Raw genomic sequence first — 24,895 nt, 5'->3', positions numbered from 1 at the left:
TGTGTGAACATCAACAACATTGATAGGTAAAGGAATGGTAACAGCACCTAAAAATACTTATTTCCAAAGTGACAACAGGAAGAGGGCGGGGGGAGGCAGTGCGGTGTTTGGAATGTGGACGGGAGAAGCTCCTGTGTGGTAGGAGAGCTTCTGGAAAGCACATTAGCTACCATATCCTTCCTGTCAGAGACAGGCTATAGCTTAGAGAAAGGTGTTTCTCCCAATGGGCTCCATTGTACTTGCAATAAGACAATCCCTGTTTTGATGAGAAACCTACTCTTTTCTTCCCTTCCACCATGCCCCCTTTTAAAACAAAAGCAAAATACCAGTTTGGTAACAAACACCATTTAAGACTGTTAAATAGAGAAGGAGACAATTAGCATGCGGGTATACTTTACGCAGAGTAAGAATTGCTACTGGGGACTGACTGACTGTTTTAATATTTACTGTGGAAGCATAGCCCAGCGGGCTTCCTCCTGCCCCCATCAGATACCTCCTTGGAAGGCTGCTCGTCAACCAAGCTCCCAAGAGACTCTGGAACGTAACCAGGGTACAGCCGGTGGAAGACAAGAGGAAGACCCTGTCATCTACTGATTACATACGTCTATTCAAAGAAAATGTCCAATTAACCTCTCTTCTTTTTCTGGCCTACAATTAAACTTCCTAAACTAATACACAGAGAATCTTTCTAATTTTGCATAGTACCTAAGGGCCTGATTGACACTCAATAAATGGCATTATTAATAGTAATAATGAATGCTACATAGTGCCAAGGACACAGAGCCCAATAAATCTTAAATAATGACAATAATGAAAATATATGATTAACTAATGAGTAATTATGAAGTACACTGCAAACAAAGTGCTACACAGGGACAGAACAATTACAAGCCACTGTGTTAAGAGTGACAGGAAGCCAATCGGGGTGAAAGGGAGGAGAGAGATGAATGAGAGGAGAAAAAACTCCCAGCCGTGGTCAAGCTGCTACCAGCCAGAACACTCACATTCCTCCAATGGTGACGGTGGCACAGGTACGCTCTGAGAAGGCGGGCACCGTATCTGTGGCTGGGCTGGCTGGTCTAATGTAGTCCACAGTCACATTGACCTGAAAATAAGAAATCAAGGTAATTAAGGTTGAGAATTTGCAACACAGCTCACTAGCAGCCCTGTGTGCTGGCTGTAAAAGCTCACTCATGGTGTGACTTTGTAGGTCTAAGATTTAAAAAAACAACTGAAAGCTGAACCACACACCGGGAGAAAACACCTCCAAAAGCCATCTTGGATAAAGGACTATAGTATCCAAAATATAGGAAGAACGTTTAAACCTCCACGGTAAGAAAATCAAAATCCCAATGTTATAGTGGGTAAAAGAGTTGGATATCTCATCAAAGAAGACATACAGATGACAAGCATATGAAAATATACCCCACATGTGTAATTGGGGAAATGCAAACCGAGACAACTATTAACACGTCGATTAGAATAGCCAAAATTCAACACACTGACAACAAATGGAGGTGAGTGTATGGAACAAATGGAATTCTTGTTCACCATTACTGGGAATGCAAAACAGTACAGCCACTCTGAGCAATGGTTTTGTATAGAACAAACTTTTACCATACGTTCCACCAGTTAAAAACTTACGTCCACACAAAAACTTGCACTTGGATGTTTCTGGTGGCTTTATACATAAATGCCAAAACTTGAAAGCAACCAATATGTTCTTCAGTAAGTGAGTAAAGAAACTGTGGTTCATGAACACAACTGAATACTATTCAGCACTTAAAAAGAATGAGCTGTCAAGCCATGAAGAGACATGGAGCAATCTGAAATACACATTGCTGAGAGAAAAATGCCCATCGACCGGCTATCTATCGTATGATTCCAACTGTGACATTCTGGAAAATGCAAAAATGTGGGAGACAGTAAAAAGATCAGTGATTGCCAGGGGTTAGCAGGGTGAGACAGGATGAACAGATGTGGGGGCAGGATTTTGACAGCAGTGAAGCTATTCTGGATCATACTATAATGATGGATACATGTCATTCCACATTTGTCAAAATCCGTACAATGCAGAACACCAAGAGTGAACCCAAGTAAATGATGAACTGCGGATGATGGTGTGTCCAGGTAGGCTCACCAATTATAACAAATATACCACTCTGGAGGGGGACTACTGATAACAGAGGAGGAAGTACATGGCTGGGGGCGGGTGGGACAAGGAAATTCTCTTTACTTTCTGCTCAATTCTGCTTTGAGTCTAATTGATGCTGTAGAACCTAAAAGATGACTGATGTCAAGAGAGAAGGACAAATGGCTGAACCTTTAAGGTCCTACATAAACTTCAGTCAACAGAGAAGAAATCTGGAATATTCCTGGAGGATTCCTAGACATTTTGGTAAAGCAGCTCTCCAACCTTTTCGGACTGCTTTGAAAATCTGTTTAAAAATATGAAATGCCTCAAGAGAATAACTACATGGAGTTTCAGTCTGCCATAGTTCTCAAGGCCCAAGTTAAGAAGAGTCAAAATGACACAGCTGACTACACTGAATACCAATAGGGGTGGACTTGGAAAATTTGGGGGGTGGGGTGGGAGCAGGATGGACTGGACCAGAAGAACCTTTAATACTGGGCTAATCCTAGTATATACAAAACATAGGGACACAAACACGCCGAGCAATGCTTTTTCTTTATGAAACCTTTCAAGATGACCATGTTTGTGTGTCAAAACAAAGTGGCATGCTGTGTCCATCAGGAAACATACAGAGCCTGCATTACAGCATTAAGGCATATACTTGACTTTGGTCATGGCCAAGCTCATATACCTGTACTGAGGAGTCAAGCACCCTGAGGCCATCCTCACAGTCTCAAAGTCCAGAATTACCTTTCCTGAAAACCACTTTGGTTCTCACTGAGCTACTTGAAGACAGCACGATGTATGAGCATCAACCAGACTGCTGGTGAGCACCACCAAAATCCCTTCAAACTGCCTGCTCCTCAAAAATCCATTTTAAAAATGAATATGGAAATTTTCAGAAGAACAGCTGCCTCCAAATTCTGACTGTCAGATCACTCACTCTACCTAATCACGTTTTAAAAGCAACAAGAAGCCCTATCAGTGAGAAAGCCAATTAAGGGCTGAAGGCAAGGCAAATCTTTCTCATGAGAAGTACTGTCATAATACAACAACTCAGAAGAAATCATAAAGAGTACTCCTTAGGTCAGATGTCCACACTGACATTACTGCTCAGCCTTATCACTTTGTCCAAGCTAAGGAGATGGATAAATTTGAGGAATGTGAACAGACAGGGAGTCGGGTAGGAGCAGGGCTGAAAAACTACCAACAAAGAGGTTTTCAGAGTTGCCCCACATGCAGCTGATCAGAGTTGTTAGAGCCCAGAGGGCAAGGAATGGGCGGTCTACACACACAGAAGCACAGCTGACTCCAATCCCTGGGAGGGAAAGAGTCCTCTGCATGCTATTTATTCTGACCAACCCCTCTGGCAACTCTCCTCTGGCAAGGGCGGATGATTAACCTCTGGGAGAAGGAAGAGGCTGGGATACCTGTTGAAGTTATGGCAAAAATCACACAGGAAATTAGCACTGAACAGGAGCTAAACCTCAAGAGTACCCACCCAGGAGTACATGAAGTAATTCAGGGCCCAGTAGGGTACCAAAAGTGGGTATGGTCCAATTTGGGACATTCAGGGGGCAAGTCAAAAAGTATGTAGAGATGTTCACCTATTTTTGTGTTTTCACCCAATCCATCTGGTAAGAAGCTCAAGTCCTCAGTTTCACTACCAGGGGGAAAAATAATTCATCCTGCTTAAAAATAAACTCAGTGAATCTCAAGGTTACCTTGCATCTGCCAATGACAGGCCTCCTCCTCAGGAGACGGGAGTGGGGCAGCGGCTCATCAGCGCAAGCACGTGGCACACAGTAACATCAGCTCTCTCCCCAGAAATCATGCTAGTTCACCAGGAAGGCTACGTGAGTAGCGGTGGTGATGGCTGTGCTGAGGGGTGTATTGGCAAGGAACAGCTCCGCATCTCATCTGCCAGGCCAAAGGCATGCTATCCCCAAACTGTCTTCAAAGGAAATCAACCCCACTCTCCCAAATCTTTCAACTTCAATCAGCAAAAGAACTAGTAACTACATTCTACATTCACCTGCCAATTAATTTTTTCCTTTATCTAGAGAAAGAACTGAAAGGCAGAGATTAAAGAGCTCATTGGGGGAGGTAACATTATTAAAGAAAATCTCAAATACAAATGAGGCCCTGAGAATAGCCCACAGCCAAGACGCACACCTGCAGACGGCTATGACAAACCAAGAATTAAAGTCAATGTGTAATTAGCATTTATGTCCCTCTCCTGGGGAGTCTGAGCTCTGCTCTCCTGCCTTGGAGTTTCTCATCTCCAGATACTCATCCCTGACTTGTCAATCACTTGATAAAGAGCAATTTCAATTAAACAATGGCAGATCTTAGCAAAGTCTTCATCTGAATAATAACAACCTGAATTTTGTGCTTGTGGGTGGTTACATATGGGATGGCATGAGTTGAGTACTGGGTTAATGCAAACGTTTCCCTCATTTTTCCAGCAAAGATGATCCTGGAATATGCAAGAATTTACACGTACGGGACACAAGGGGAGGGCCTGGCCCTCTTTACAGCAAGGACCACAAGGAGTCCACAGCTCCCTACTGATTCCACCTGTCATTCTCTTATGAATGAGTCATACATCACCTCCCTGGGCCTCACTTTTCTCAGGCAATTCACTTGGTAAATGAGAGCACTAGACTAGAACTTCAGAGCATCACTGAACTCGAGAATCCTAGAAGACAGTTTAGCCAGACACTGTGTGCTACATAGCATCACAGGGTTTATACAGTAGGAGTATATATCAGATCAGTCGCTCAGTCGTGTCCGACTCTGCGACCCCATGAATCGAAGCACACCAGGCCTCCCTGTCCATCACCAACTCCCGGAGTTCACTCACACTCACGTCCATCAAGTCAGTAATGCCATCCAGCCATCTCATCCTCTGTCGTCCCCTTCTCCTCCTGCTCCCAATCCCTCCCAGCATCAGAGTCGTTTCCAATGAGTCAACTCTTTGCAAGAGGTGGCCAAAGTACTGGAGTTTCAGCTTTAGTATCATTCCTTCCAAAGAAATCCCAGGGCTGATCTCCTTCAGGATGGACTGGTTGGATCTCCTTGCAGTCCAAGGGACTCTCAAGAGTCTTCTCCAACACCACAGTTCAAAAGGAGTATATGTAGTGAATAATTTTTTGATGAATGGATACATGTAATCAGGAACCCTTCCAGACATAAAATTCTGAAGGACACTAAATGAGATGGTTAGGACCACATGGTCAAGCTGTTGACCATTCTGTCCTATATACTAAAGCAGGAAGGAGGGAAGAAATATTTTGAAATTGGGATAAAGCTTTAAATTAAGAAAAGTGTAATTCTGCATATTACTTTTTTTTTTTTTTTCAAAGAAGCTCTCAGAGAAAAAGAAAGGGTAGCAGGCAATCTGATTCCTCCATGGTCCATTGTGGAATTCTCCTTGAAAACAATTTCAAAGACCCTTCAGAGAACTAAGATGAGAACTTAAAACCAAATTTGTATCCCAATCTCATATAAAGTCTGGAAACAGCTTAGTATTAACAGAAAACACTCAGGTCACACCTAAGGAATTCAATCTATGGATACCCTTCATGAAATTAATCATTCACTAGATGGTGAGTGAGTAGTATCATCATACTTCAGTACTGAAAACCACCTTCTGATGATAATCTGAAGGCCAGTGCATAAGAGATACCTAACATTTCCAGGCCAAAGCCTGAATCTGGGCTGTTACATGAGGCTATTACTATATAATCCCATTCACTATTCCACATGGCCAATCATAAACCCACAAAGAGATGTTAAAAAAAAAAAACACCTTGCCTCACAAAAAAGGCTCTCATGTGACCTGTCATCCTCATGACGGAAACAGAAAACACATCATCTGGGCAAGTCTGGCTAAGGCAGCAGGCAGATAAAAGTAAGTAGAATAAAATATTTCAACAGCTTGGGTAAGAGTACGGGCTCTGGCAGCCACTTGGCTGTGGGTTTGAAAGTGAAAGTAGTTCAGTCATGTCTGACTCTTTGGGACCCTATGGACTATACAGTCCATGGAATTCTCCAGGCCAAAATACTGGAGTGGCTAGCCTTTCCCTTCTCCAGGGGATCTTCCCAACCCAGGGATCAAACCCAGGTTTCCAGCACTGCAGGCGGATTCTTTACCAGCTGAGCCACAAGGGAAGCCTAAGAATACTGGACTGGGTAGTCTAAAACCTTCTCTAGGGGTTCTTCCCAACCCAGGAATTGAACCAGGGTCTCCTGTATTGCAGGCAGATTCTTTACCAACTGAGCTATCAGGAGGGTTGCAGGTTTGGTTCCCAGCAATTCTACCTCTGAACTCTGTGAACTTGGAGAAGTAACCTCACTTCTGGCTTCAGTTGAACATGGGTAACTCTACCTATCTCATCGTTAGAAGAGAAATGCATTAATATACATGAAACATTTAGAGCAGGGCCTGACTCATAATAAGCTCTATGTGTCAGTTATTTTTAGACAAACATACTGATTTTCTTGGAGGAGAGCCTGGTACAGGGTAGGTGATAAGTGTCTGCGAGATAAATACATAAATACATGCACACATACATATATGCATAAATAAGGCACATGTTGGCTTTAAGTCATTAGGCAGAACTCAATTAAATACACTTTTCTCCTTAAGGAGCCACAGCAAACAAGAGTATGTACCTCATCCATATTCATCCCAACTTACAGATAAATAGGACTTATTTTAAAGAATGATACACTATTTAGTACTTATTTAGACACTCTCCAGGTTAATCGGCAGGTACTAGTTTGGAGATTGTATTTACCAAAGATAATTGAAGCAGAGTGTGGGGAATCAACTCAACTAATAGGCTAACTAGAGGTGTTTGGGGAGGATGCTCCTTGCCTTACAAAATCAGGAAGATAACAAACAGAGAGCAACCAAGTTGGCATCTGCTCTGGGCATAACAGGACAATATTTAATTTAGGCATTCTTGATCTTTTCTCCCTGCTAACAAATAGCGTACATAATTATTTTAAAAGTATCAGAGATTATCTTCCTAAAATCTGAAACACATTTTAGTCACTCATTCATCTAAATACAGATGAGCATCTAAGAAAACTGTCAAGGGGTCTCTTGGTTCTGCTTCTGGGCATGTTGATTCCCAGCTCACCTATCTACTAGGACGCAAGCTAAACTCTCACAAGGAGATGTCAAATGTACCCTTGTTGTTCAGGAGGCAACAACAAGAGTCATAAATGAGAGCAACATATGTATACTGACATCTTCTGTGCTGTGCTTAGTCGATCAGTCGTGTTCGACTCTTTGCAACCCCATGGACTATAGACTGACAGGCTCGTCTGTCCATGGGATTCTCCAGGATAGAATATTGGAGTGGGTTTCCATACCCTCCTCCAGGGCATCTTCCCAACCTGGGGATCAGACCCAGGTCTCCCACATTGCAGGCAGATTCTTTACCATCTGAGCCACCAGGGAAGCCCAAGAATACTGTATTGGGTAGTCTATCCCTTCCCCAGGGGATCTTCCTGACCCAGGAATCAAACCAGGGTCTCCTGCATTGCAGGTGGATTCTTTACCAGCTGAGCTACCAGTGACATTAAAGAAACAGAAAGTTAGTTTTTAAAAGTATTTCTGACTTAACTCAAAACACCCAAAACATTATCATATCAACATATAACCAGTATTTCTTAAAGTACTGGGTTTCTTTCCTTTCACTGACAAAGACTTCGAAATCCAGTGTGTGTTGTGCAAGAAAAACACATCCCAGTCTGGACCAGCAGTACTTCAAGTGTGCAGCCACTTAGAGCTGCAGTCGCAACACTGGACTGTACACGCCCAGACTGTTCATTATGGGACCAGGGTCTTAGCCGCAATCCTCTATACATGCTCCTACCTTTTGTGGTTCTATCCTTCTCTAGTTTCGCCCAAGAACTGTTGTTATCTTATATTTATGAATCCTTGTAAATACTCAAACCAAATACGAAAAAACATGGTATAAAAAATAAAATGTTTATCATTCATTTTCTGACTAAAAAAAAAAATCTATTACTTAATTAGACTAGAAAGACAAGGTATTTACATAATTTTCGGTTCTAAAAAACATTTCAGGGGTGAGAATAAATGTGTACACAAAGGAGGAAAATTCCTCCAATTTATAACTGTCATCGTGGAATATATTCTGTTCAATGTTTGAGGAAGATACTTTTGAGTGACTTCTCTACCAAATCAGTGGCTGAACTTTATCCTTGATTTGCTGACCCAAGTCTAGAATTCTTCACCTTGATGTTTCCAACGCACTCTAATGGATGGTAACTAGAAACTCATGGTAAACAAACAGCTGCTTTTGTAGTTATGACTAATGCCTCTGTTGAGTATGGTGTCACTAGATGAGCAACTGGTAGATGTGAACCATTTATGTTTATAAGCACAGACAAAAGCGGAAATCTCTATGTCCCATTAAGCCATCATTTAGCTTTGGCATGTCTTAAATTAAAAGAACTTTCACAGATACACTGACAAAAAAGTATACATTTATGCTGCAAAGAAAATGAGACATAAGCAATGATCCTCTCCTACCTCTCCAACCCAACCATATGTATTTGGTAACACCCCCTTCAAAATCATTGTAATTAGGTGCTAAGGCCGGCTGTTTATTCACATGTATTTATGTTGCTTTCTCCGATCTACAATCACCCTTCCCAACTCCCCCAAAGTCAGAACTATTTTGAGCACATCTCATTTTCATCAATGGAACATGAACCTCCATGGCTTCCCAACCTCTATGATGAGCACAGAGTCAAGGAGCTCTCTTATTTGATGTTTCTGACAAAACGAAACCACTGCTTCCCACCCCCTTGTCAGATTCGTTCATCTGTTTTGAGAGGAAAGGTAAAACCCAGCTTCAGATGGGGCCTGTGGAGATGCTAAGAGTCTCCACCTGACATTAGGCATTCATTTAAGTGGACATCACTATTTCCCGATAAACACTCAGTTTGGTAAATATTTAATCAGAAGAATACCCAGGCATGAGATTCACAAGTAAACGTGAAAACATTTATGTAAGAGGTCACTAGAGCTGGGCAATGATTTCTAGAAATAGTGATAACACCCTGACAAAAAACAGAACATTAACATGGTCAGAAATGAGGCACTGTTTATGCATAAGGTAGGTAACAAGCACATATAAAATCATCAAGGGGATGAAGTTCTGACTGTTGAAAATATTTCAAGTAACTCTGAGGAGGATCAGAGATGAACAGAAACCACCCTTTGCAAGTAACCTCACAGTTACAAGTATTTTCACCCATGCTCTCGATTCCCAAGTCCTTAGAAACCTACAAATGCATTTGAAAAGCACAACCTGTGTTTGCATCAGTGTTCTAACCATTATCTTATGCATCATGGTTTAACTCATCCCGATACCTAATTGTCATACCACACTATCCATACCCAAGAATGCCAGCGGCCCCCAAAACACTACTGGAAACTGTCACACGGGTCCCCTTCCTGTCTCTTCTTTCTTCTCCTCAGAGCCACCATCTCCACCGCCTTCCTCTGGAGGATGAAGGGTGAGTGTGGGTCTTTTTTCTCCTCTATACAAGTGTCAGTCACAGTCATCTGTGTCCAAAATTTCCAAGGTCAGCAGCAGTCAGGGGAAATTAAATCAGTCCGTCCAGAACTCTCCCTGGAGGAGTTCCAGCCACACAAGCAGCACAAATATACGGAGATACTCATGCCTTTGTGTAGAATACACACAATGTCACCCAGTCGTGAAAACAACAGCTATAATAAAACTAAGATGAGAAGCACAGGGATATGAAGAAAGGGTATTTGCTTAAAGGCATCTCAGTCATATTACTGGAGGAAAAGAAGAATGCTTTTAAGACATGGATAAAAACAAAAAGGTTAAATTACATTTTCTCCACAAATCTGTGCCAGTCTACCAAGGAAAAGGCCACTCACCAAAAAGCCAAACTGAGAAACTGAAGCATTCAAAGTGGGAGCTCAAGTATTCCCAAGAGTTCTGATCAATTCCTAATGCTTTGGGGGCTGGATATTGCAAAATCAGTACAGAAAAGCCACCCTGTGTCCACCACAGTTCAGGGCATACCTATTTCTCCAGTATGCCCACAGGGTGGCATTTAGAAGTCATTCAGACCAAGGAAACAAATATATACTCAGGTAAGTTAATGTAAGGTGAAAGAATGGCAACTTGGACGAAGAGAAATGTATGGTGACCTCAAAGGAGAAATATAAAGAAAAAATATAATTCTTAAGGAATACCTGCCAATGGCACAAAGAAAAACAGCCCAAAGATACAGCTCTTCTGTTACATAAATTATTCTCGGTTGTGTTACTAAGAAAAGATTCCAAGATAGTCAGGTGTTACCATCATAAGCCTTTCTTCCTTTAGACTACCTTCCTCTTCCAGCATTGCACACAGAAGATAGAGGCCTACTAAATGAAACGAAGTTTCCCGATCAAAGGCACAGCGTGCACAGAGCAGCAACACCTGAGGTCAGTGTCTGAAACTATACACTGACACTGATCAAAGACCATCCTGATTGCATCTGTGCTCTCCTTCAAATCCAGGTCCTCTAAGAAAAAAACAAAACACAACCCAGCATTCGTATATTCACACAGCCAAGTCTCCAGCCCACAAATATATATTAGGAAATTAGGTGATTAGCACTGGATTTTAAACCTAGGTCAAAAGGACCAATTACAGCCTAGATTCCTGAAGTAAGCTACCTCTCAGCAGCTGTACAAAGAAGCCCTCTCCCGGACTCACAATCCTTCAATTTTCATTACTCATATAGAGACACAAAGCAAAGATATTTCTCGAGTTCGTAAAAAAAAAATTAAAAATAGAATTACCGTAAAATCTAGCAATTCTGGGTATACTCAATCCAAGGTCTCAGAAATGTTTGTAGCCTATATTCACAGCAGCACTACTCACAATAATCAAAAGGCAGAAGCAATCCAAATATTCACTGATGAAGAAACAAAATGTGGTCAATGGAATATTTTTCAGCCTTAAAAAGGAAGGAAATTCTAACATATGCTATGATTTGAATGAGTCTTGAGAATGTTGTGCTAGATTATATAATCCAGTCACACACATAAAAAAGAAATAATGCATGATTCCACTTAAATAAGGTACTTGAGAGTAGTCAAACTTCAAGAAAAAAGTACATCATGGTTCCTGGGGCTGGGGGCAGGCGGGAACAGGGAGTCATTGTTTAATGGGTATAGTTTCAGTTTTGCAAGATGGAGACTGATTGCAGGAGAATGAGAATATCCTAACACTACTGAATTATACACTTTAAAATGGTTAAGATGATAAATTTGATGTAATGTGCATCTAACAATTAAATGTGTGTGTGTGTGTGTGTGTGTTTTTAAACTTGGGGTATTCTACCCACATAAGCCAGACAGAGCCCAGACTACTCCAGAATCTCTGAAGAATTCAAGAGCATACCTCTCTATCACTTTCCCAGGAAAAAAGATGGTTTACCCACAGACAGCAGTCATTAGAAGTCATGTCTCCAAACCCACTAACAACAGAGTAGAAGCCTCAGTCATGGAGGACAAATCATCCCATCTTCCCAGGATATGAAATAGCTATTTTTCTGCTTCCTAAAGCAGCCACCTGAGGCCGCATGCCCAGGCACCACAAGTCTAACTAGATGGACCGTGCCACCGATTCTCAGAGGCAGCTACAGAACGGGGGAGTAGTCGTCTACAGCTCACTCTCTTCCTATAAAACTGTCACACATCCATGGAGGTCCATCTACACTTCTGGGAAACTGCTGTGTTCCACCATAATCCCCCACCTCTACCTAGTTCTCCAGTTGAATTTAATCCCTGTTGTCCATGCTCTTATCTAATCAACATTCAGTTTTCATAGCTTCTCTAAGTGGCAATTTTACTGTTGGCAGAAACCTAAATGGGTACATCTTCTGAGGTCAAACTGGCAATTGTACTAATATTTAATATGCAGTGTCTTTTGACGTTTCACAATTTGGCAGTTTCACTTCAAGGAATATAGTTCTATAGAAACAAAGATGTATGTACAAGCATTCTGTCCTTTGCATTCATGGTGGTTTAACACAAATGCATAATTACAAGTTGTGATTGAACTCTTGCACTAGCCCAAGTTCCAAGTTGGCAGTAAGCATGGCCATTTTTTCCCTATTACAAGCATGTCTCGATAAATATGCTGTAGCTGTTGACAACAAGGGAAATCTGTATCTTCTGCTATGGCAACATTTTCAAATTTTAAAAAGCAAAGACACAATGGTAGCTGTAATCTCATTTGGGGGAATTCAGGGACATACTTAGAAACAATCTGGGGGAACTTACGTAGCACTGTTAGAAGGGCTTACCTTCAAAGGTATGTGTTCAACTTTCCACATTATAAATTTCTAAGATTTTAAATTACATTTGAAAGATAAATAGGTAAGTTAAAAATATAAACCAGTGGTAGATGGAATAAAATAGACAACGGAAACATGTACTTTAATTAAAAAAAAAAAAAACAACTGGCCTCCTCTAACCAGATTTCAATGTTGAACATTTATTTCCGACTAATTCCCAGGGTGATTCCAGGGTCACCACTCAGGCCAACCAATAAGGATGATGCAGGGCCACAGAACACTGCTAGAAGGACACTTCCGGGTGCCCAGTGGTGCGCTGTTTCCATGGCAGGTGGGCATCACCATCTGCAAATGAACTGCCAATCTCACTGTGTGCTGATAATGACGCTGCCGCTGCCACCTGCCTGCCATATGTTTCCCCTACTTGTCACGTAACAAGGAACTGCATTTTGGCACGCTGATCACTGACAAGTCTGATACTACTGGCCCATGTTTGTTCTAACTATCTGCAGCACTTCCTACAGCTGAGGTAGCTATGTGATGCTTCATAGGATGTACGACATAAAATACCACTTTGCCAACTGACCACTAACTAACACCAACATTTTACAGTAGACTTCCCCTGCTGTTCTTCCTCTACTCCGTCCAAGGGCTACTCATTGAAGGGCTGTGTTCCATCCTCATTTCATGTCCTGCAACCCTATTTCCCATTAGTAGAGAAGAAAGACAGACTTTCTACTCTGATAAACCAAATTCATTCTCTCTCCCTTCATCATCACGGTACAGTCAATAAAGCCTGATGATAACCCAGGGGGTTTCCATTTTTAGCTCTAACATAATGTGTGTGTGCATGGTCATTCACTTCAGTCATGTCGAACCCTTTACTACCTCATGGACTGAAGCCCTCCAGGCTCCTCTGTCCACGGGACTCTCCAGACAAGAATACTAGAGTGGGTTGCTGTGCCCTCCTGCAGGGGATCTTCCCAACTGAGGGATCAAACCCATGTCTCCTGCATGCAGGTGGGTTCTTTACTGCTGAGCCATCAGGGAAGCCCCTAACATAATGCACAGATCAGCAAAGGGTTTAAGGACTAGCGGTGATGAAACACTGTCTCACAGCAGCAGTAAATCTGAAGGTGATGAAATATGACAGAACATGTTGGGTGTACCACTAAACTGCCTCCACCGTCACTTCTCCTGTTAGTAGAGCTTCTGTCTGTATGAACCAGCAAATATCAGTTTAAGGCCTGTTACCACATCTAGTCAACAAATTGGGAACTAGTTTCCAAAAAAGAAGGAAAGTAAAATTTCAAAACCTGATATTATCTTCTTAAGCAAAAGACAGCGAACATACAAATGTGAAATCAATCAAGCATGTGAACTAAATGTCTTGCTTTCCCATTAATAATGAGAACATAAAGGTAATTATGCAAAGCACTTCTACGAATTAGCAAATCCCTAGACAAGTACATGCTTCTCTTAATGAGGGGACTCTTCACACATTTCAGCAGCCACCCCCATCCCCACTCTCACCCACCACTAACTCACTGGATAAAACGCCAACCAGCAACAACATCAAGAAGGAAACACCAACTACTCCTTGTCCTTCATTCAGCAGCCATTCTGCCAACAGTCAACAGTACACCAATTTAATAAATTTCGTTATATCCACAATGCTGTGCAACCGCCACCGTTATAATTCCAGAACACTTTCATCATCCTGAAGAAAAACCCTTTACTCACTGAGCGCTCACTCCCCAACCCCTGGCAACCACCATCTACTTACTGCCTCTTCCCATTTGCTTGTTTTGAACATGCCCTTTAAATGGAAACATACGATAAGTGGTCTTTTATCTTTCACGTGGTATTATGCTTTCAGGTTCACCCGGGTTGCTCCATATGTCAGTACTTTAGTTCCTTCAACGGCAGAATGTATATAGTGTGTTCATATACCATATTGTGTTTATCCATAAAAATATACTTTTGAGACTGCAGCCATAACAGCAAGTGCACTGAGAACCACTTTAATAAAATCTCATTATAATGATAAAAAATAATCTTATTTTTTATAACAAGAAAATATAACTGAGAATCAGCTGAGAGATGAAAGGCTCTATCTGATGCCATATGCAGAAAAGCTACTATCATTAACACAAATAACTAAACCATTGGAGTCAAATCACATAAAGGAAATATTTGAATCTCCCAACCTGTCCAGTTCAGAGAACTTCAACCAAACCCATTTAAAAAAAGAATAAAAAGCACCATTCTCTCGTTAAGAGGAAAAAGAAATCTTTCAGGGCCTAAGTCTTAGGGAGATGGTCCAAACAAACAACCAGCCAGCCTTTTCCAAGGAAAGCAATCTTCTTCCCAACAGATCATGTGCTCAGGACAAACAGCACAGGCTCTCAGGCACTGTTTAAAACGGCAAAAATGATACGGATACCACCTATGGAAATATTCTTACAAAATATGAAATGCCTGTAAAGCTTTAAGCCTCCCACTGGCTGCATCTGCTTTCCAGTTTGCTTGCACACACTCACTCACGATGAACCAGACTGTAACACAGTTTCAAGGATCCTAGTATCTTCATGACTTAGCCTGTTTGAATACATCCTTGATTTCCACAGCAATGTATCACTCTCTGACGGGTCATGTGAGCTCGTTTCTATGTGACTGTCTACATACCAGCTGACCCAATTCCTCTCCAGCCTGCACCAATTCCACAGTGGAAAATGAACGATGAATTACTCTACAGCACAGAAGGACAGGAATAAACAGAAAGACCCAACGAGCCCTCCTCCATAACTTAGCACAGAAAGATTTTTTTATTCTTCTGCTACTAAAGAAAAGTCCCCGTGTCTTTTAGCACATACGATAAACTCAAAATAGGAAAACTGGTTTAGTCATTACATAACTGTCTGAGCTATAAATTTACTAATCTGATCACCAAAAGACCAGCCTAAGAATATAATGAGGATATTTAACAATATTCTGCCACTGTAGCATCACCACAGAAGTTTAGACAAGTCTGTGGGAAAGAATTTTAAGCTAAAACTTCTAGCAGGTCTAGAGGGTAACCGGAAAATGCCTGGTGAGCATATATAGAATCCTGACAGAAGCACCTGGATCACACCACAGTACCACCCTCCAAACACTAGAAAATCAGCAACTGAGGAATCCGTCTATAGCCAAGAGTTTATTGCAATCAATCAGTAGCCAAGATCTTTAGGCAAACTACCCCAAAGAGAGACTTCTTGAACAATTTCAAAAGAATGGTCTGAAGCCCAATCATTTCATTTCATTCAAAACATTTCAGAACATCTAGTAGGTGTAGGAAATAGAAATCAAACTTACTTCATTACAAAAAGGACAGACAAAACTGCAATATATACATGCTAAATTTCATATATATATATATATGTATATGAAAAATCAAACAGAATAGTAATGCATATAAATATACTTTAAAAATTTCAAGTTCCTTAGGTGAAAAAGAAAGGATGGGTCCATAATATATTGAATACATTGTCTATTTTCTCTGTAAAAGATACACCAAGATGCATAGGTATGTTTAAATCAAATGAAGTGACCCACTTATACATAGATCCTGCATAACAAATGGTTGTAACAGACAGAAGGCTATAAATTGAAACGTTTAATAAAATGAGCATTCTATTAGTGACATCTGATAAAAATTCTTTTAAGTAAATATCACAATAAGCATAATACAGTAATCAATAAAATATCCAATGGTATGAGGCTCAAAAGTCTAGGGGGAAAAATCCCATAGTTAATAGGAAATGACAGGCACGTTAGAGATACCCTAATCTGGAGCAAATGAGGGGAAAGAGAAGAATTATTGGGTTGGCCAGTAAATTCACTTGGATTTTTCCATAAACTGTAACAAGAAAACCCAAACAAACTTTTTGGGCAACCCAGTAACTGGCATTGATCTAATAAGCAACTCCCAAACCTAAAAAAAGAATGAATATAATCAATTTTTAATAATTCTACAATATATCAGTAATCTGTGAGAGTTTTCATTTTTTTAAATACATATTCTCGATTCTCTTGAACACTGTGAGACTGTATTTTAACTGCTAAGAGGTGGCTGGGCTGTGGAGCAGGGGGAGTCACATTAATAACATTTATAACATGACAGTTATTCAGGAAGATTATATAATCTGTCCAAAAATTATGCAAGAGGGGTCTCTTCTGCAATACAAAACAGCTAACTCATAGAATTTGGAACAGGCTAGCTTATTATAAAGACTGAAAATGGAAGATATATCTCAGTAGTAAGTTACTTTTAATGATTAAGTTAAAATTTTTATTACATTGAGATTATTTTTTTTATCCCAACTCTTAGTTAGCTGAGCTTTTAAGGCATAAAGTAAAATGAATGACTTTATTTTAAATCAAATGAAAGTAATCACAGTTATTACCTAGGGCAAGCATACATCACTATGTAAGAAAAAGCAGATTCAGAGGAGTTATATGAATTACCCAAACTTAAACAGCAATTCAATAAAAGTTATAACCACTAAATCCTACAAATAAAAGTTGAAATTACAAGAATAGTAATCCACAATAAAAAGTCATTTCAGTAAATTAGGTCTGTTATATGCCTGGAGAAATTTACAGTCTAAGAGCTCAAGGTCTTACATGTCTGAGAAGCTCCCCTTAAATACATGATACAGTGCAGGTGGCTGAAGGAGGAATCCATGAGAAGGCTGAGAAAGACTTCCAACTTTGGTTATTGTTTCTGGTTTTCTCCAAAACTATCCAGCTTATTGCTATATCTCCTATTGATTTATATAAGCAAGAATATCAAAAACAAAATTAAAAAAAAAAACCTATCCTATTGCTTAGTTGCTCTAAAATATGGGAATACTAGAAGGTTAAAATTAAGCATTAAGAACTAGACTAAATGAAATCTATGGAGAAAAAAAGCTCAAAATTCAATAGTTAAAATCTCAAAAAACAGATGTCTGACTTTAAATGAGAAAAATCTAAGGGACTTAAAAGGAGGGAAGCTATTATACTTCTTAAATGGCCAAATCCCATGTAAATAAAGCACTCAACATCAATGAATAGACTTACTAAATACATATTATAATTATATATAAATTATATATAAATAGAAGCTTTTTTGCCCTTAACTTTAGATCCACCCTCCCTGGAGAAGGAAATAGCAACCCACTCCAGTACTCTTGCCTGGAGAATCCCATGGAGGGAGGAGCCTGGTAAGCTACACTCCATGGGGTCACAAAGAGTCCGACACGACTGAGTGACTTCACGTTCACGTTAGATCCAGCCACATGGAGAAGCCTGATTTTGTATGCTAGTGAATCTAGTTGATTATATAGTATGGCATGTTTATCAAAACATAAAGCCACAGCACCATAGTTCAAAAAAGTTAAAATGAAATAAAATTACACAACCACTGTGATTATCACTTCAAGAAATTTTATTTAAGTTTGTGAGGAAATGTTCAGGTTATGTTGTCAATTGACATATAGGTTTATTTATATCTGTGTGTGTATGAATCAAAGAAAATCTCAAAATGCTAACAGTGCTTTGAATTACTTTTAATTTTCTTTTATATTTTCCAAACTTATAACAAACATACATTGTTTTTATAATCAAACAAAAATCACAGAAGGAAAACAAAAGATCATCTTAGTTAACAGTGTGGTCTAAAGTGACGACAGTCACACTCGCCAAAAGCATAGCGTGTGTGCTACTGCTAACAGGAGAGACTTGACTTCCCAGGTCCCATTCTCCAGGGGCTTAGAACCAACTGATAAGATTTTATTTGGTGCTTGCATGTTCCTACTTCCCTATTTTCAAAAATAACTTACAAGTCTATAGTAATTGTGTACAACATTCCAAAAACCAGAGAACATATTTGGTAAATACTTAACCTGTGAAGAAAGTCAATGGGGTCCCTCTCAAAGAAGAAGGGTCAAGAATGAGATCTGAAAAGCTTTGCCAAGTGAAGAACTAAAGAAATAAGATGATCAACAGTAGCAAGATGTGCAGAACTACTAGAAACGAAGACACTCCACTGCTCCAAAGGGTAAAATACCAATGGGAATGCAGATGGAGACCTGTATCTGTGGAAACTGCATAGGAATCCATCTTTTCCTAGCAGTGGGAATGCTACTATGTGATGACAAGACTAGCACAAATAAAATGAATGTAGATCAGAATTTACATTCTAGGCTATGCAGCCAATGTAAATCCTATCCCTAAATTAGTCAGTCCTTAGAAGAAGTTGCCCGTAATGGGGGCGGGGCGAGAGAGACCAACAAATGACAATACTGCTGAGGATGTACCTGGCCGAATTCATTTTGATCAATTTTGGTTAATATGTACTTTATTGTAAAAAGGACATCATTTAGAATCAGTGGAAACCTTAAGGGTAACACTATGGAGAAATGACAATATGACACGAACTCATAACCAGTGTACTTACATCATTTAATAAAGCCAAATTTTTGCCTCATTTTGTTCTCCTATTTAGTACTAGGATAACTTATTAATTGCTCTGAGAAACGGAGAATCACTCTATAATACAAAGAATAACAAATCACCTGAAGCATAGTGAAGTACTTAAAATGTGCTACCTACGCGGTTAGGAATGAACCTATTTCATAGTATTATCACAAATGTGATCAATCTCCAAATTCAACCTTTTAAAAGTAAATCAAAGTGGCAATAATATTTTGAAGTGTTAGATTAACTGAGCATTCATTTGGGAGTTGAAAAGAAGGAAATCAAACATTTATTTCTAACTAATGATCAAACAGCTGTGTTTCTTGGATAGGTAAGTTCAGGAGACAGAGACTTCAAGTTTGAGACTCTCAGAGAGACTGGGGGCTAAAAAAAAATGCTGGTTGGGGCATATTTTGTCCTTTATTTAGCTTACTTTGGGTCATAGAAAGTTAAGTTCTCATCAGATCTCCTGCCAGTTCCCATGGAAACTCTATCAAGCTATAAAAAATGTACGAGGAATCTCAGAAAAGAAGCAAACTGGATGTTAAGAGTTCTCTCCAGGCTCTTCCTTCCCCAGGCCTACTCCCCACTTCCTCTATGAGTCAGGCAGATACAAGTCAGGGCCACTGAGCACTTGTGGATCAAAAAGGTTTTCTTAAAAAGAAGGGCAAGCAATTGAGTGTCATCTTCTTAAGATTGGTTTTCAAGCCAACAGAGGTCGAAGAAAATAAAATGAATGGCCATCTTCCTTTTCTCTCATTCAACCTTATCAGGACACAGAATAGAACAACCTCACATTTTATTTGTCGTATTATATACTGCTCCCTGTTCTTCATTTTCCCAAGCCCTGACTCAGTACTTTGCGATTATCGATTGAGCTCTTACAATGTGCCGAGCACTGCAGTAAGTACTTTCCATACATTACCTCATTTAATGATCATGACAGGCCTGGATTAGGTAATGCTACCCCAGAGATTCAAACCCACGTCTTTTTGCTTCCAAAAGTCCATATGCTAAACCGCGACAAATAGCCAAAAATAGGATATTGATTAAATACTCAATTGATGTTAAATAATAAAAGTACTTCATGTGTAAGAGTCTATTTAAATGATACAGGGAAATCATCATATTGAAGGTTACAAAACACTAAGTACCATATAATTATTAGCTAAGTTGAAAATTATGCAAATACCCAAATGCATAAAAAGAAGATTGGAATAATACATACTTAAGCATTAACAGATGCTACCCTGGGTGGTAGTTTCCTTTTGCTTTAACTTTTCTTTCAGAAATTTTTTTTTTAGAGTGAATAAGTGTTGCTTTTGTCACTGATAAAACAGGCAGTATGTGTTATTTATAGCAAAGCAGCAAAAACAAAATACACTGTCATACCGAATGGACATTCTCCCCAATATTAGCTGAATTCATACTTACACTTTCAAGTAGAAAAATTATTGTCATAGAGAAAACAACAAAAACTCTTTAGTACTTTTAAGCACATAAAAATGAAATACAAATGCAAAGATATCATTTTGGGCAATATATATGAAATTTTAACTATTTATGATACTAGTATTTGAAGAATATACACCCACAAACACATCTGTCTATATTGGCCTAAAATATCTCTGGAAAAGATTTACAAGTAAATGATAATACTAGTTATTTCTGAGGAGGTAAACTGAATTGCTGAAGGACCAGGGTAGAAGGGAACTCTTTGATTAATACAGCCTTTGTCAGCATTTTGAGTTTTAAACGTATTACCTACTCAATTAACACAAAAAGTAAGAGTAACGCAACCCCCCCCCACACACACACACAAAAACTTAAAACAATGTTATTGACTTTCCAACAAATGCCTAAAAGATATGTAAACTAATTTAAGGGTCTGCCTATTTTATACAATAATTTGTCAAAAATATCCTGTGTTTCCATATTGGCTTTCCTGCCAAATGACTTCAAAATATCTGTTTCAGCAAATGAAACAACAAAGAGGATTTAGTTTCTTGATTTGACTTTGAAAGTCTTCAGGAGAAAATAAAAAAAGATGCATGGCTTTATCCATATACGTCCTTTCTAAAAATGAAACCTCCATCTATTTTTTTTAAAAAAGTAAAGAACATGTTATATAAAACAACCAAAAAATGTTTCAAATTATGGCTTCCTGGCTGTTTAAAAATTAAATTTAAAAAGTATCTTTGCCTTGCCATAGATACATATCAATGCAAAGAGGAATCTCTGCAAGAAAAGGAGGAAAGAAGAACCCCCAAATCAACCTGGACACACAGGGTGAAGGACAGGGACAATGGCTTGGAGTCAGGGGAGAAACAAATGCAAATATCAGTTGCAAGGAGAACCATGCAGAGAAGACACACGTTCCCAGATTTGGAAGCAGGTCCCACGGTCAACCAAACAGTTTCTCCTTTCTTAACGAGTACAACACCCAAGCACCTAGCAAGCACACACATACTGGCCCAGTCCTGGCTAGAAGGGGTGACCAACAGTTTCTTCCTCATGCGTGCTTTCCTTTTTCCAAAAACAGAGCAAGCGATGGTTCAAGCAGGTAACTTAAAATGTACACAGCGTCACCTAGCCTGTCAAATTCTATGCTCATCCGAGATGGCCCAAGCCCAGGGAGAAACTGGATCCGCCAAGCAAACTGAGTGAACTTGTTCAGACAGAAGCTGATGCTTTGTCAGCTTTGATCATGGACCAAGTTCCATGCTGCTGGGAGGAAGAACAGAAACAAGAAAAGATGACATTAGCAAATCACTTTTTCCCTCTTATGGCCCAAAAGGGCCCAGGGATCCAGTGCAATGGCCAGGTCAGACAGCTCGGTAGATGGGCGTGTGAACTGGACCATGAGAGCCACCACAAGCTTGGAATTCTGAAGCTGTTCGGGTTGTGGGTCTGAGCACCTCTGAGGAGGGGGATGGAAAATGGAAGGCAGAAGAGGCAGGAAGAAGGAAACCACCAGAAGGTTAGAGACAGAAGGAAAGGAAGAGGGAGTAGGTGTGTGAAAAGGAAAAAATACGAGAGGCTATCAATATCACATTCACTCTCAGAACGGCAAGAGAGACACAATAAATCTATCTAGACTTAGTGATCATATGACCATTTTCTCTTCAGAAACTCCGATTAGCGACCACCAAACCAGCAGCTCTGAAGAACAGCAACACGACTTATCCTTGTCTTTCATCTTCAAAAACCCTCCCATGCTGCGGAGTTCAAACCACACACCGCTTTTCTTCCCCATGGCTGGCACCGCCACGGGCAATGGAAGAAACTAGTAGAAAATGTGAAAAGGCTCTGGGCCGCCTCAAGGGGTCAGTCATTCTGACACATTTGGTTTCCAAAGCCATGTTCACCAAATGTAGCAAGCTGATGAACGATAAAAACAATCAGCTGAAGACACAGGTTTCGGAAAAGGGAGCAAAGAGGCGCTATCCCCATTGGGAAAACTGTGACCCCAACCATAACAGTTTAAACTTTAAATTTCAGGTGAAAAGACAGAAAAAATACTCTGACCATAACATTAATATAAGTATAGCGGGAAAAGAATGAATTCAATCTCCGAGCTTTCTCTTACAGAAGCAGGAGTCTGGTAGGTTAAGGATAATTAAAGCCACGCCATACAGGGGGTAGAGATTTATCTTCACCCATTTAAACGCACCTCTCAAATCTTGTGTTTTGGCTACTGCAGGTATTCACATTATATTGTTATTTGAAGTAAAATATGTCTTTGGTGTCAAAAAATTAAACTCAAAGGACTATAAAAAGATCAAGTAGATCAATCAATTCAGCAAAAACGGGCAAAAAATGTTCATTCCCCTTTTGCTGACAAGGAAATTAAGGAAATAAAAGGAACCATAATCCAAGGTCATGGGGTTAAGTGAACAAGGACTAGGTGTACTTCATGTCCGTGGGTAGCAGGCAATGGTGTTTTTGCACCTCTGGCCCAGGCAAGGGAAATTAGCCTGCCCTTTTCCCTACTGGGAAAACTACACAGTGATCAGTATTTGGGTTGGCTGTATTTACAGGAAAACCCGAACGAACTTTTTGGGCAACTCGGGAGACGCCCATTACATCAAAGAGTCTCATCAGAGATACCAGGATGAACAATGACCCTTTCTGAAAGGCAGATTCCTTTGTATTTTACAGATCAAGAAAACAAGGCAGACTGAAAGAAAGAAAATCACCCCAAGTATAAGAATTTGAACACACACAATCTTCAGCTGTGTATCTTTTGGCCTCTGAGGTCACAAAAATATCCCTCCTGTTCATTGTGATGCAGGCTGATAACTGTGGATGCGGCCGCAGAGCTGCACTTGAGGTGCTAGTTTCTATTCACATCCCGAGGAGCCTACATGGGTCCACCCTTTGTGCCCTACCCCAAAAGTTACCCCCTAAGGCAGGGGGCTGCTTCCATCGCTTCGCTATACCTGCACACCTGAGGAGTCACAGCTGTTGAAATAGACCATGCCCATTTTACAAATGGAGAAACAGAGGCGGTGAGAATGCACAGACCATATGGTTGGTTAGGGATGCATCTCTCAGCTCTTAAGACTCACTAGGAGAGTAAAGAAGCTTCTGCCACTGTCTAGCTGCATGTGGCAAGATTTCACCGCAACATTCAACCAATTCCTAATCAGGGCCCGGGTCACTCCGCTATTTACTTCCCTCCTCTCCTCCTTTCCCTCGAAGTCTATATTAGAATGACGTTAAGGGGTGTCAGAGGTTTACAGGCCCCCTGTTGGGGGCCTCCAGCAGGAAAACCCCACGCTCAACTGGCCTCTCCTGCCCAACAGTCCTCTCCACCTCCTCCTCACATCCAAGTTTAGCCTGACAGGCTCTGAGGAGCCGGGCTCAGCAGCAACCTGCCAGGCTATAAGGCAAGCCATACGTCGCAGAAATGGCTAAGTGGAGCCAGTCAGGGACTTCTTTATTTCCAATTCATCTGGACTATTGTTCGGGAAGATGGACATTATGGAGCCCACGTCCCTGGGAACGAGCACAGCAGGCAGCAGTCAGGGGCCATCAAACATCTGTCATTTAGAGGTTTAAAATCGTAATGAAGGATTCAAGTGAAAAATATTCACTTACTGCCTACTAGTTGAGTAAGCCTCTCTGTCAAAAATTGTTTTTTAAAGAGAACAAATTACAAATGCTGCACAGGTTTCAAAAGGACGCAGAAACGGCCCCAAAGTAGGCCTCCTGAACCAAGGAGCGGCTGCTCCGGCTGCCTCAGGAACAGCCCCCGGGCACACTGCCAGTTGGGGGGAGTCATCAGTTCATAACCACAACTCATATCCAGGAAAACACACGAGAAACATCCTCATTCTACCTATTTGTAAGGCCATGGTTTTATCTGTCAGACAGAGCTACGCCTGAAGTCTCTTTGGAGTGGGGCTCGAGGTCTATATTAGAATGAGGAAATTGAAGAAGACAGGTGACAGAAAAACCATCTGCCTAGCTCAGAGCTATGCAATGAGCTTTCTACATCCCTTCTCTATATCTAAAGACTTCCGATTTTTAAGAACTGCCAGGTGGAGGACAAATTCCACTGCTTCTGTAGAGACTTATTACTGGGGGATCCTAATGTGATTCCTGACATCAGGAGCTGAGAGCTGAAGAAAAAGGTCAGACAGGCTCTTTGCCTGATAGGGGTGAGGGAGGGAGGTCAGACCTGGGAACAGATACTCCAGAAACCAGCACAGGGGAATGACAGGGTGGAGGGGCCCCAACATTACATGGGGAGCCAGGAATAGAGGACCGTGCTAAGATCCTTACAGAAAAAGAAGTGTGAAGGCAGGAAGCTGTGAAAGGGCTCGGCACGTTGATGCAAGGGTGAGAAGTTCTTTATGATGTATCATATGG

The 24,895-nt window shown here is 40.5% G+C and overlaps 1 protein-coding gene across 2 annotated transcripts in view; it reads right to left on the bottom strand.

Annotated features, from left to right (window-relative positions):
- SND1 (staphylococcal nuclease and tudor domain containing 1) overlaps positions 1-24,895 on the bottom strand; it is a 422,591-nt gene that overhangs the window by 234,399 nt on the left and 163,297 nt on the right. For both annotated transcript variants that reach the window (XM_055590844.1, XM_055590845.1), the window contains exon 12: positions 1,005-1,105. In XM_055590844.1, the coding sequence (XP_055446819.1) occupies positions 1,005-1,105 (101 nt within the window). The remainder of the gene's footprint in view (positions 1-1,004; positions 1,106-24,895) is intronic.

This window comes from Bubalus kerabau, chromosome 8, assembly GCF_029407905.1.
Source record: "Bubalus kerabau isolate K-KA32 ecotype Philippines breed swamp buffalo chromosome 8, PCC_UOA_SB_1v2, whole genome shotgun sequence".
NCBI lineage: Eukaryota > Metazoa > Chordata > Mammalia > Artiodactyla > Bovidae > Bubalus > Bubalus kerabau.
The sequence above is the reverse complement of the archived record's forward strand: the minus strand, read 5'-3'. Positions and strand labels throughout refer to the sequence as shown.